This window comes from Crotalus tigris, unplaced genomic scaffold, assembly GCF_016545835.1.
Source record: "Crotalus tigris isolate CLP2741 ecotype Arizona unplaced genomic scaffold, ASM1654583v1 scf7180000018432.44079421565:4894166, whole genome shotgun sequence".
Lineage (NCBI taxonomy): Eukaryota > Metazoa > Chordata > Lepidosauria > Squamata > Viperidae > Crotalus > Crotalus tigris.
In genome coordinates, this window is record NW_024096999.1 from 1,947,501 (window position 1) to 1,961,473 (window position 13,973).

General features: G+C 39.0%; 1 protein-coding gene across 1 annotated transcript in view; it reads left to right on the forward strand.

Annotated features, from left to right (window-relative positions):
• TOX3 (TOX high mobility group box family member 3) overlaps positions 1–13,973 on the forward strand; it is an 82,880-nt gene that overhangs the window by 49,957 nt on the left and 18,950 nt on the right. Inside the window, exon 2 of the mRNA XM_039352414.1 lies at positions 10,167–10,229. Coding sequence (XP_039208348.1) covers positions 10,167–10,229 — 63 coding nt within the window. The remainder of the gene's footprint in view (positions 1–10,166; positions 10,230–13,973) is intronic.

A 13,973-nucleotide genomic window follows, 5' to 3' on the forward strand; every position in this document is an offset into this window, starting at 1 on the left:
ATGTTAAAAATGTGTCCCTGACAGTTGATATCTGTGCAAGCAAACAACCAGAAGCCCTTTCTTCAAAGCCAGGCTGGACCTCTTCATACTGTGGAGTTCATGTTTATTTAAAAGCTTAAAATCATTACGCCAAATCTCACTTTTATTTTTTGTCTTGGACAAAATTGATTTTGTTCACAAAAAATGCGGGGGTTTGAAAGAGAATATTCAGAAGTATGCAAATCTCGCCGAGATAGAAATTGTTTGAGCAGCTGCACCGAAGCAATCAGAGGTTCTCTCCCTTTTCTTTCTGTCTCTTAACCTTGGGAGATTATTTAGCCGTGGTGTGAACATTTTTAAACAAAATTGTCACCTGCTTGTAAGAAAAAAACCCCCAAAACATTATTTTGTGGGGGAAGAGAAGGCCTGTGGTATGGTGATCCGAATCTTTTAAAGCTGAACAGCTTAAATGCTTTCTCCTTACAGCAAGAGAACCCAGGCTGTGTAAATACTGAATTATACAAAGAGAATTTTTTTTCCTAACAGTGCTCTGCTCTTTTCTCTGGAGAGATGCCAAACGGTAGTTAGAAGGAATGACATGCCAATCCGAAATTATTATTGAAACTATAACCTGTTCTGCTGCCATATCTTATCTGCAAGTGTCAAACTGATATAAGTCAGATGCTTTACTTTAAAACTTAAAACTCTTCTGTATGTAATTCTGTTTGTTGCAAGCTAATCCTCAGGGTGACAGGATCTCTCAAAAACTCTGAGTTTCAGATTTCCGTGATAGGAATGAAGTGTGTGTGTGTGTGTGTGTGTGTGTTAAAGGGAGAGGCTGCATGCGCTAACCAACTCCTTTGCTTTCAAATGAAGTTTGGCTCACATGGCTGAGGATTATTGTCACTGAAATCACAATGCATCTTACATTAGATCAGGAAAAAGTTTCTATAAATCACAACCACAATTTTGAGCCCCTAATGCCTATTGCTAAATTCCTAGGTCACGGGTAGGCAACCTTGGCTCTTTGATGACTCGGGGACTTCAACTCTCAGAATTCCTGAGCTGGCATGGCTAAGCATGGAAACCTCTCCCTTCCCCCTCAGCATGGCTGGCTCAGGAATTCTGGGAGTTAAAGTCCAGAAGTCATAAAACAGCCCAGGTTGCCTACCCCTGTCTTTGGCAGTTGTTCACTGAGTTTTGCCCCCATTTTACCACTTTTCTGGCTACAACTGCAGAATCACTGCAGTTGTTAAGTCAGTAACACAATTGTTAAGTGAATATGCCTTCCCCATTGACTTTGCTCGTCAGAAGGTCGCAAAGGGGATCACATGACTCTGGGATACTGTGGTTGTCATAGAAAAAGCCAGTCGCCAAGTGTCTGAATTTGGATCATGTGACCTTGGGGATGATGCAGCGGTTATAAGCCTGAAACATGGTCATGTGTCACTTTTTCCCCCCATTGCCATTGTAACTTTGAAAGTCACTAAATGAACGGTGATCTCCTTTTGCAACCATCTGATTTGCAAAATCAGGCAAAATTCACTTCACAGGTGTGTTGCTTAGCAATGGAAATGTTGGGTTTAGTTGTCTCAGTTCTTAGTTGCAGCATCCCCAAGGTCGCATGATCAAGAAGAACAACAAAGATGATTAGAGGGTCAGAGGCTAACACATCCGAAGAACGGTTGCAAGAATTGGCATGTCTAGTTTAATGAAAAGAAGGACCAGCGGTGACATGATAGCAATGTTCCAATATTTGAGAGGCTCCTAAAAAGACAAGGGGTGGGTCAAACTATTTTTCAAAGCATCAAAAAGGAAGACAAGAAGCAACGGATGGAAACTAACCAAGGAGAGAAGCAACCTAGAACTACGGAGAAATTTCCTGACAATTAAGACAATTAATCAGTGGAACAGTTTGGTCCAGAAGTGGTGAATGATCCAACACTGGAGGTTTTTAAGAAGAGACTGGACAGGCATTTGTCTGAAATGGTGTAGGGTTTCCTGCTTGAGCAGGGGGTTGGACTAGAAGACCTCCAAAGTCCCTTCCAGCTCTATTCTGATTGATTGATAGACCCCAACCTTTCTTAGATCCTTTCCAACTCTATTATTCTATGTTCTAAATTGAGGACTATCTCCTGGTGTTGGTCTCCTCACCCTTATGTGCATTATTTAGGCATCCCAGCTTTATTTATTGTTTGTTGATTAACTTCCAGAAAATGGAAGAGTGTGTTTCAATCTCATCTATGTTAGTCACAGGAGAAGTTGAAATGTTCTCATGTCAAGTCAGGTACCATGAGTGAATTTTCATGAATTATCACATGTTGGAGTTTTGAAGGAAAACAGTGTTCTGCTAAAACAATGACCAACTAAACAGGAAAAAGTACTTAAAATCAAGTTTCCAAGTTAAGTTTTCAACCATAAGGAAAATTTGTATGACGTCAAGTTACAACTGATGGGCTGATTTTGTATTTTTGTTTTGAACTGATAACACATTTTCATTTCTTTTGGGTTTCTATTCAGGACTGCAATTTTAAAAAGTATTTTTTCAGCCATGTTTTATACAAAAGGTTTCTCAATAATATCCTGGGGTATTAAGAAAGTTACTTTAATATGGCATGACAAAACCAAAGAAGTATTATAGTGGATGAGAGTCCTGTTATATAATTAATCATCTGTTATTCAATTGAAATGTTTTATCCCAAAATAGTATCGCCACTATTCATGCCAAATCAGTTTCATAAGAGGAAATATATTATTAGGTGGTTATTACATATCTAGCAATTAAGTTCAGAATCTGTTTCTTTGCAAGGGAATGGTATGACTATGTCAGAGAAGTAAGATCTTGTATGTTCACTGCTGTGTTTAACCTAAAAATACCTCAGCTAACCTTTCGTTATTCTTATTATAATGTATTTCCATCTGTTTCCTACATGAATTTTCCTCATTCATCATTCACTAGAATTGGAGAGGCTGCAATAGAACCAAATAATATTTCCAGATTAGAATTCAGAATTTTCACTCTCATACGTGAAATTTGACAGAAGAGTCTGAGAAAAGCTACTTAGAGGCCAACTGCAATATAATTAGCTGTGGTTGAAATTGGTTTGAGGAAATACTGTAGGAGTGTCTGACAGTGGTATAAAACCCCAGCTTTTAGGATTTGAAGAATAAAAGGCTTTCAGATTTAAATTCAGTGGCTAGATTTCATATTGTCTGTGACTTCTATACTAACCATTATGGAACAGGTTCACTGAACAGGAAAATGTTCTAAAAATGGTAGACAAACACATAGACTGCCATGGCTCTTTAAAGAAATGCAGTGATATTCACTGGGGGGGGGGTGAATAAAAGTAGCCCTCAACTTATGACCACATATGAGCCCACAATTTCTGTTGGTAAGTGAGACAGTTGTTAAGTGAGCTTTTCCCCATTTTACGACCTTTCTTCCACAGTTGCTAAGTGAATCTGACTTCCCCATTGTCTTTCCTTATCAAAAGAAGATCACGGGACCTTGGGACACAGCAACCGTCATAAATATGAGTCAGTTGCCAATTGTCTGAATTTTGATCACGTGACCATGAGATTGCTGCAACGGTCATAAGTGTCACTTTTTTCAGAAATTACATTGCCCACTGTGTTTTAATTTATTCTCTGAGAAATCTGTAATGACAAACTTGCTTGGCTAAAGCTGATTTTTTTTTACTCCTCTCTTTGTATCCTTTTTGTTGTTGTTGTTGTTGTTGTTGCTGCTGCTGCTGCTGTGAGAAAGTACTACTCTGCATTCTAGTGTTTGGAGTAACCCTGCTGAAATAGCAATTCATCCAGTTTCTCATCTTTTGATTTATTGTTTGCGTTATCCTGATTTCCATGTGATTCTTCATTAGTGAAACAAAACTTAAATTCCTCCATTGCCTTCGCTTGGCATTTCAGGCAGTCAAAGAAACTGTGCGCATGAAGAATTCAAAAATGCCTCTCCCCCCCCCCTTTCAGACAATTTTTAATTCCTGCTTTTATCAAACATTTTATTTGCTAGACAGTTCTGATTATTAATCCTGGAAAGAAATCAACTCCCCTCCAAATGCAGAGAAGATGTTATCTGGTGCAGTGATTAAGATACAGTAGTTAAGACTGTAAAATAATTAAGTTTTGCTTCTTAATTGCATCTTTGAGAATCAGTACATTCCTCCTTTTCTTGCCAGGAATGCAAAGCAAAGGGTGTGATGCTAAAAGTGGCAATATGACTAACTCTCTACATCGGTAAGGTTGATTTCTAATTCTCCACACTTCAAGCAAGCTCCGAAGACAATTGATTCCAATTTCAGTTTTTTAACAGTAGAAAATTGCTTAGCACCAAAGACAAGACTACGAGAAAGACAGAAGCCGAGGAAAGTTAAAAGAAGAGAACTCTTATTGATCCTTTTAGTGAACAAATCACCTGACTTACGAGGCATCATGGTGCTTAAAAGAAAATGAGTTTAAATGGAATTAATGGTGATCTCAGACTAGGTTTTTTTTCTTTATTGTATCTTTAAAATAAAAATAGATCTTATATTTACCTACCTACCTACCTATCATCCATCCATCCATCCATCCATCCATCCATATTATTATCTATCTATCTATCTATCTATCTATCTATCTATCTATCTATCTATATATCTATCAATCTATCATCTATCCATATCTATCTATCTATCTATCTATCTATCTATCTATCTATCTATCTATCTATCTATCTTAATCAATCTATCTATCATCTATCCATATCTATCAATCAATCAATCTATCATCTATCTATCTATCTATCTATCTATCTATCTATCTATCTATATCAATCAATCTATCATCTATCCATATCTATCCATCCATCTATTTACAAATACAGACAGAATGCTTAAATTGACTTGGGTTTTTGCAGAAAGTAGTACAGGAGTTTAAAGTCTTCTTCCCTGAAATTCTTTTTTTGGGAGTACCCCAATATGGTATCCATTTCTTCAGTGTAGTGGATCTGTGACTGATACCACGTGGTTGTTAAGCAAAACATATGCTTGTCCAGTGAATCCGGCTTCCCCCATTGACTTTGCTTGTCAGGGTTCGATCCTGGACCTTCTCAAAGTTGACTCAGCCTTCCATCCTTCCAAGGTCGGTAAAACGAGGACGCAGATGGTTGGGAGAGATAAGCTGAGTCTGTAAACCGCTTAGAGAGTGCCGTTGTAACTTGGAACGGTCAGTAAATAAACCGTTGTAAGTGGAGAACTACCTGTACCTTGTATAATCCGACTAGAACTAAATTGAGACGAAGGCTTCAAACAACAACAACCCGTCAAAAAGCTTGAATTCCGGCCCCTTATGAAATGGGAGCTGTACCAGTAAAGAGCCTTGAAGAGCAGGTGACAGGTCCTCTTGAACTGCCTCTCCAAAATTAAATCTTCGACTGGGGTGGGAGGGAGAAGTATGAAACTCTTTGTTCTGTTTGGTGTGTGATTTATAGCATTTCCCAGCTGATCACCGAGAATTTGCTAAATTAAAAACCATTAATAATAAGCCTCATAGAGAGACGAAAGATAGGGAGAGAAAGCTTTGTATATCTCCAGTTGGCCAGACCTCAGGTGAAAGGTTCTTAAATTGCTTGGTGGGCTAGTGCCAGCTGCTTGATTTCAGATGCCACCAGAGCTATGTTTCATCAGAGGCTGGCACATTTTAGCGCTAATGTTTTTACTGATTTCCCCCCCCCTCCCACTTCTCATTTCTCTAGGGCCAGTGCTAATTAATGGATACAATTCATATCTGATTAGTTGTAGATCTTACATTAATTACATGCACATGTTAACTGTTCAGAGGATTATTTCTATCACAGCCTTCTTTCTTTCGTCTAGATTATTAGACTTTTTCCACTGCCTCGGTGTAAAATCGGTGTAAAATTGTCAGAGACTCTAGAAAGAGTGCAGAGAAGAGCACCAAAGTTGATCAGAGGACTGGAGGCTAAAACATATAAGGAACATATAAGGTTGCAGGAATTGGCTATGTCTTGTTTAATGAAGAGAAGGATGAGGGGTGACATAGCAGTCTTCCAATATCTAAGAGCCGTGGTGGCACAGTGGTTAGAAGGCAGTATTGCAGGCTAATTCTGCCGACTGCCAGGAGTTCGATCCTATCTGGCTCATGGTTGAGTCAGCCTTCCATCCTTCCAAGGTTGGTAAAATGAGGACCCAGATTGTTGGGGTCCTCAATACGCTGACTCTGTAAAACGCTTAGAGAGAGGACTGTGAAGCAGTATATAAGTCTAAGTGCTACTGCTATTGCTAAGAGGTTGCCACAAAGAAGAGGGAGTCAAGCTCTTCTCCAAAGCGCCTGAAGACAGGACAAGAAGCAACGGATGGAAACTAATCAAGGGGAGAAGCAACCTAGAACTAAGGAGAAACTTCCTGACAGTGAGAACAATTAACCAGTGGAACAACCTGCCTCCAGAAGCAGTAAACACTGGAAGTTTTTAAGAAGAGACTGGACAGCCATCTGTCTGAAAAGGTGTAGGGTTTCCTGCCTGAGCAGGAAAGTTGGACTAGATGACCTCCAAGGTCCCTTCCATCATCATCATCATCATCATTAGACTCCACCACCCAGAGGTCTAGGGGAGAGTATGTCAAGGTAGCTCAGGGAGTACAGTAGAATACAGGTAGCCCTTCACTTATGACCATCTGTTTAATGACCGTTTGAAATGACAATGGCCAGATTAGTGACTTATGGCCAGTCCTCACACTTGTACAACCATTGCAGTGATTCCACAATTTGGGCACTTGGCCAATTTATTTTCTGTGGTTGCAGCTTCCCAGGGTGATGTGATCCCCATTTGCTCCCTTCCCAGCCTGCTTTTGACAAGCAAAGTCAGTGGGAGAAGTCAGGTTTATGTAACGATTGCCATAATTCACTTAACCTCCTGGGCAAGAAAGGACATAGCCTGAAGCATCGCTCACTTAACAACCGCATTGTTTAGCAACAGAAGCTCTAGTTTCAGTGGTGGTCGTAAGCCGAGGACCACGGGTAGATATTTGTCGTTTTACCTATGGAGAATTCCTTGCCTCTCTTCTTCCCTTCTTGAGTTACTTTTCTTGAGCTCCAAGATCGGAGCTGCAGAAATTCCAGTAACTGCAAGATGGCAGTGAAGGGTTTCTGGATCTCTTTGCTGCCCTCTAATGGTTGTCTGCATCTTTGCAGCCTGGATTTGGCAGCCCTGACATGTCCTGCCCTTAAAGGAATGACTGGTGGGTTTCTTTTAAAATTAAAATAAGCATTCAAAGAAAACAAGGAAATACTTTCAATTTGAATTCCTCTCTAGATTATGATCAGATAGATAGATAGATAGATAGATAGATAGATAGATAGATAGATAGATAGATAGATACAGAGAGAGAGATAGAGAGATAGATAGAGATAGAGAGATAGAGATAGAGAGATAGATTTAGATACAGAGAGAGGCAGAAATAATAGAGATAGATAGATGGATGGATGGATGGATGGATGGATGGATGGACGGATGGACAGATGATAGGGATAGAGAGATAGAAATAGAACAAACAGCTTTTCCCCCATTGTTTCCAGTAAAGAATCAAAATATTTGCTCTCTGCAAAGTTTGATCTGACATACCTCTGGAATTTAGTGCACTTTAATTCTGATTACATCTGCATCAAGAACTCGGTGTACCGGTAATGAAATGTACATGCAGTAAATTTAAAGTTTTGCCAGAATACGTGGGAGGGGGCAAGACATATAAACAGTACAGGAATGAATGGAAGGGTATGTCCTCACCCTCTCAGCTACAAATTTTGATTAAAATTCCTCACATGCTTCCCACAAACAAGAGGTTGGGGTTTTTTACTTTTTTGTGGCCCTCCTGTTCTTCCAACCTCTTATGTTTGGCATGCTTTCTAAAACGTTGAGATAAAATGAATCCAGGCAGGCTGTGTTTTTCTTTCAGGTTTTGCTAATTCCCCCCCCCCCTTTTTTTTTCTTTTTTCTTTTAAGAGGAAGCGTTCCTCTTAAAGTTTGATTTAGGGCTAAGGGATGATAAAGAGTAAGAACTGGAGTAATGACATCACGAAACAAACACCACCTTTTTTGCACTTGCCGTCCTGATACTCGACAAGATCTTGTTGCAAAAGTCCCAGGCTTTAGATCATTACCCACCCTTTTCTTTCGTGCCTCTACAGGTAATCCTTGACCAGTGGCCACAACTGAGCCCAACATTTCTGTTGCTAGGTGAGACAAGTTGTTAAGTGAATTTTGCCCCTTTTTACGACCGTTCTTGCCACAGTTCTTCAGGGAATAACTCCAGTTGCTAAGTTGGTAACATGGTTGTTACATGAATCCAGCTTCCCCATTGACTTGGCTCCTCAGAAGTTCGCAAAAGGGGATCACGTCATAACAAATGGGGCAAAACTCACTTAACGAACTGTCTCACTTAACAACAGAAATGTTGGGCTCAATTGTGGTCGTAAGTCGAGGACTACGTGTACTGAGATTCCTGACATACTATGAGCAAGATTGAGCAGTCTCTTGCATGTGGCGAATTGCTGCTTGTAGGGATGGTGATGATATATCTCGCATTCATAGCCAGAACACTCAATAATTCCCTGTTGATTGTCAAAACTTTATGCTTGTGGGAATGAATCATTGTTCTTTTCACAGCTCAGAAAAGTGTTGTAAGGAATTGTTTGTAGCTTTCTCAGCACCATTGCTGTTGCATCCTAGTAACAAATGTTGTAACTGTATGTGTCTTTCTGGTAACTTTGAAGTAAAATGTAACCTTCTAATAAAATTTAGCAATTTAAAGCCAAACAGTAACAAAAAAGCTACAATAACAAATATAAAACCAGGTAGATGAAGGTTTGACTTTCACCAGTTGCTCTTGGGTTAAACTGAGGAGGTGAATTAAGGAGCTAGTAGTTAAATTCTTGTTCAAAACCCCAATTTAGAGGCCTTGATTTTGGATATAAACACCTTCTGGGCTTCTCTTTCTATCGCTCACGCAGCTTAAATGTTTAATCATAGTTTAATTATTAATTATTAAATATGATGGAACCTTTGTTCCTTATCATTAATTTGCTTTAACAATTTGTTTCGGTAACTCAGTGCGTTAGTTTTATAGCCTTTAGATGTCCCATATACACAGAGAGAGAGAGAGCTTTATTAAATTTTACTTAAATTTTTATTTATATAATTTGTCTTCTCAACTGACGCAACTCTGGTAACTTGATGCTAATGGTCTTGAATGGTACTTTAGCTCTGGACACTGCCTGTCATAAAATTGTGTGTCTGTGCATATATGCATGTATGTGTTGTATATAAAATGTGCAGACTGTTTTACAGGAGCAAAATGAGTGGCACGTAAATGCAATAATAAATAAAATAGATATTTACGTAAAATGAAGTACAGGTAAATCCTTGATGTGTGACCAGAGTTGAGTTCAAAATTTATGGAGTTGAGCAAGACAGTTAAGAGAGTTTTGCCCCATTTTATGACTTTTCTCGCCCCAGTTGTTAAGCTTCTGAATTTTGATGACCATGGGGGAGGCTGCAATGGACGTAAGTATGAAAAATGGTCATAAGTCACTTTTTTCAGTGTCGTTGTAACTTCAAGCCATCATTAAGTGAACGGTTGTAAATCAAGGACTACCTATGCTTATATTTATGAAAAGTTTGATTTTTTTCCTGATGTTAATGTAACCAGGTTGTGAGTTTTATTTATTCACCTTTCAGCTTTATTGGATTCTCTTCTAGGCTGTCATAATCTTATGAGTCTTGCAGATATCTACGGCATAATCTTGCTTTAATATGTGTATTGTTATTATAGTATCATTATATTATGCTTCTTTTAAAATGGCTTTGCTTGAAAGCAAAGTTATTCTAAATAAAAAGAGTTAACATAAATACATATGTTGGGATGCAGCAGTTGTGGAAGGAACACTTGAAGCAAGATGTTTAAAATCAACAGTTCTCAGAATTCCCAACTGAACATTCGATTAAGAGTTTTTGAAACTTAGCAAATTAATTTTTTTTACGCTACCCACTCCTACAGCATTAGGATCCAAGTTGTTCTTACAACCTTTACATTTTCCAGGATGTGTTATACAGTATGATATAGTGTAATGTAATAGAATGCAATATATTAACATCATACTTTTCTTTTCAGTTTGGCAACAATAACTACATGAATATGGCAGAAGCAAATAACGCATTTTTTGCAGCGAATGAGGTAAGTATTGCATCCCCCCCCCCACAAACACTTTATTCCTCTTTGCTTTACACTGTAATTCTGTTGTTCACCTTTACCATTTCAGCAGGTGATGGGCAAAGTGCTAAATTTTCTGTGTTTTATGAAGCACAAAATAAAGTCTTTAATGAGAGAGAAAATAACCTGACATTTTACCATTGTGGGTCAATTTAGTTGTCTGTAAGAGTGTTGGTTATGTAGCAGGACAATAAAAACAAATCTGCAAATGTGTGTGTGTGTATTTGTGTGTATCTATGTGTGTGCCTGTGCGTGTGCATGTATTTGTTCAGGCGTGAAAGACCAGCTCCACACGTGAAGGGTCCAGTTAAACTGATTTATTGCTAAAATGCCTATGTACAGGAATCTTCTCAACTAATGGTTATTTGCTATTTGGAGTTAGATAAGGATCCACGGAATTCAAGAGAGGGTGGATTTAGTTTGTGGCTACATAAGGATTCTAGACTGATCCCTTTTTAGCGCCTCCCACAGTTTCTATCACTCCTTTTCCTGCAGTTTGTTACATACAGACAGATAAGGGGAGATAGATGGTTCAAAAATGTGCAAAAATTAATACATACATACATACATACATACGTACATACATAAATGCATGTGCATATAAGCACATGCATAAAGGCAACCAGAAGGAGGCAGATTTAAGGCACAGTAGATGTACATTTTAAAGCAAATTCATTGAACGCTCATCAACTAATTAGGGCCACAGATACAAACACCTTATTTTTAAATTTAGGTTCTTAGGAAAACAAAGGGAACACAACTGGTTTGCAGGATCATTTGTTTTCTGGGAAAGACGAGGAGATTCTCCGTAGAGAGAGTCTTGGTACAGTGGAAGCATTAACTTTGATTGATAGAATCTGACTAGGTCACAGGGTGATGGAGTTGGCCAACATCTGGGAAAGATGGCAGAGAGGCAATTGCCAGCCCAATATTCCTGTAGTTCTTTCAGTCTGTTGGTCCTCTCCTTGATGGTTTTCTAAAGTAGGGGTTTCCAACCCCTGGTCCATGGACCGGTAGTGGGCCGTGGCATGTCAGCAACTGGTCCACACAAACAAGCAAAACCCCATCCGTGGGGTGCAGGCAGCACACAAAACCACACCCCCTCCAGTCCACGGAAAAACTTTTCTCCATGGAACCAGTCCCTGGTGCCCAAAAGGTTGGGAATCTCTCTTCTAAAGAACATCAGGGTAGCAAAAGTGACTGCTGCAGACTGAGCTGTTTTTTGGCCAACATACATGTTTGCTTCAATTGGATAGAAATGCAAGCTGAATTTGTCCAGCTTTCTGTTTTACTTCTCTTGATGGTTCAATTTTTATTACTGGAGGACTAGGGGTGACATGATAACAATCTTCTAATATTTGAGGGGCTGCCACAAAGAAGAGGGCAGGTCAGCCTGTTCTCCAAGGCACCTGAAGGCAAGACAAGAAGCAACGGATGGAAACTAATCAAAGAGAGAAGCAACCTGGAATTAAGGAGGAATTTTCTGACAGTGAAAACAATCGATGGAATGACTTGCCTCCAGAAGTTGTGGGTGCTCCAAACACTGGTGGTTTTTAAGAAGAGATTGGACAACCATTTGTCTGAAAGTGAGTCCTGCTTGAGCAGGGGGTTGGACTAGAAGACCTCCGAGGTCCACTTCACTCTGTCATTCTGTGGGAATGAAAATTGCAGTGAAGTCCTCCAGCATTTGAGTTGGACTTGTAAACAGAAACGTCTGAGATCAATAGCTTTTTTGCCTCTGAGCCATAAATCTTTTTTTTTTTTTTTTTTGCCTATATCCTTGTACAGCAGAGAAGGGGAAAAAAAAACTATAGAGGAGAAAAATTTTCGGAGAGCCGTGATAAATGTGGCTGTATTCAATGCAGTATTTTTATGTCCATAGTTTTAAAACAATGCCTCGCTCTCCCTCCTCCTCTTTCTCTCTTTCCTCCCTTCCAACAAGATTGCTTAGATAAGGGAAGATTGCTTGGCACCGGCTTGCTTCGGTGTTGGTTGTGGTAATGAACACCACCCCCATCTGTAATGACAACATGATGTTTCATTCTGTAGAATTTCATTCCTCCATTTGAATCAAACATTGATGAAGGCTCTGCTGCCAGCAGCTGTTCAGAGACAATTTAATTCCAGCTGTGATAATTCACCGTGTCAGACATTGGCTGTTATATGTTGATACAACAGCTCTCCAAATTTGCATTTTTATCAAAAGGAACAAATGTTTTGAACATTTCGGTGCAGATGGCATTTTAACCACATGCACTGTTTTTCTGGGGTTGGTTTTTTTTTTTTTTTTTTATTAAGGATTGGAGGATTTTCTCTCTTCCCGAAAGTAATCTAAGAGAGAAAGGCATGAAAAGTTAATAGCTCTTTTATAATCACGATGGGCAACGCAACTCTCTTGAAAACATTGCCCAGTCGTCTCCGGATCATAAGAGGACTTTTCTCCAGAATCAAATTGCACAACATGGAGACACTTTGCAGAATATGAAACAGGCTAAATCGTTTAGAATACTTCCGCCCTGAACATTGTCTTCATTTAGATTAGGTTCATCTTATTTGCTTATCTATTACTTTCAGCAATCCTAACGTGAGACGGTTTTGATTCTTCTTTCTTTTTGTTTTTGATTAAACTCTTGGTACACCTCAAGAAAACATGAGAAATATCATTTTTCAAAAACGTGCTGCAGAATAAAATAGTTGTGTTATAGGGAGGCATATAAATAACACAACTATTGGAGATATTATTTTTCATACTCCCTTTCACCAAGTGAATTCAACTGCCATGTCTGACTTAGAAAACATTTATACCATTTGTACTACGAAGGACTACAGAATAGTTGAATATATATATATATGTTTTCTGAGGTTTTCGCGGGTGTTTGTATGTAGGTCTTTGGTTGTTCGGGTTTTCTCCCGCGTAAAATTGGAAGTGTCTTGGCGATGTTTCGACGTAGTCCCATTCGTCATTTTCAGGCTGGTGTTTTCAGCTTCGTGCTTCGAGCACCAGGCACGAAGCTGAAAACACCAGCCTGAAGATGACGAATGGGACTTCGTCGAAACGTCGCCAAGACACTTCCAATTTTACGCGGGAGAAAACCCGAACAACCAAAGACATACATACATACATACATACATATATATTTCTGCTGTGGATGATTGCTTTGCAGTCATCAAGGTATGGGTATATTTAGTTACCAAGTCTACGATATTAGGTACCTTTTCAATCTGTACCTGTCACATCTTTAAGGTTATATTGCATTTCAATCTAATGCCTGCCAGTTCGCTTGTTCCATTAGCCCTTAAAAAACAACTTAGGTTGAGAAATTGATGTGGCTTGTTTGTTTGTTTGTTTTTTGCATAAACCCATGTCAGTGTCATAAAAAAAGCTGTCACCCGGTTTTGTTTTCTTTCAAAAACAAAAACAAAAAAAACCCGTATCCTGAAGCACCTTAAATATTTATTGAAATAATATTTCAAATGATAATTACGATGGTAATGAAGACAGCCAAATGCCAGATATCAGGAACGAGTGTTTATCCATATTGTTAATGTGATATGTTAGATTTCATTAAGCGGTAATAGGGTAGTAAATGAGTCACAAATTATCATTGCATCTGTTACTAGGCAGCTTTTGTGCCAACCCCAACTGTAAAACGTAGCCATAGGGTTATTTTTATTAGCCAAAGGCCTTCCGTGCCCAATTCATCCTTT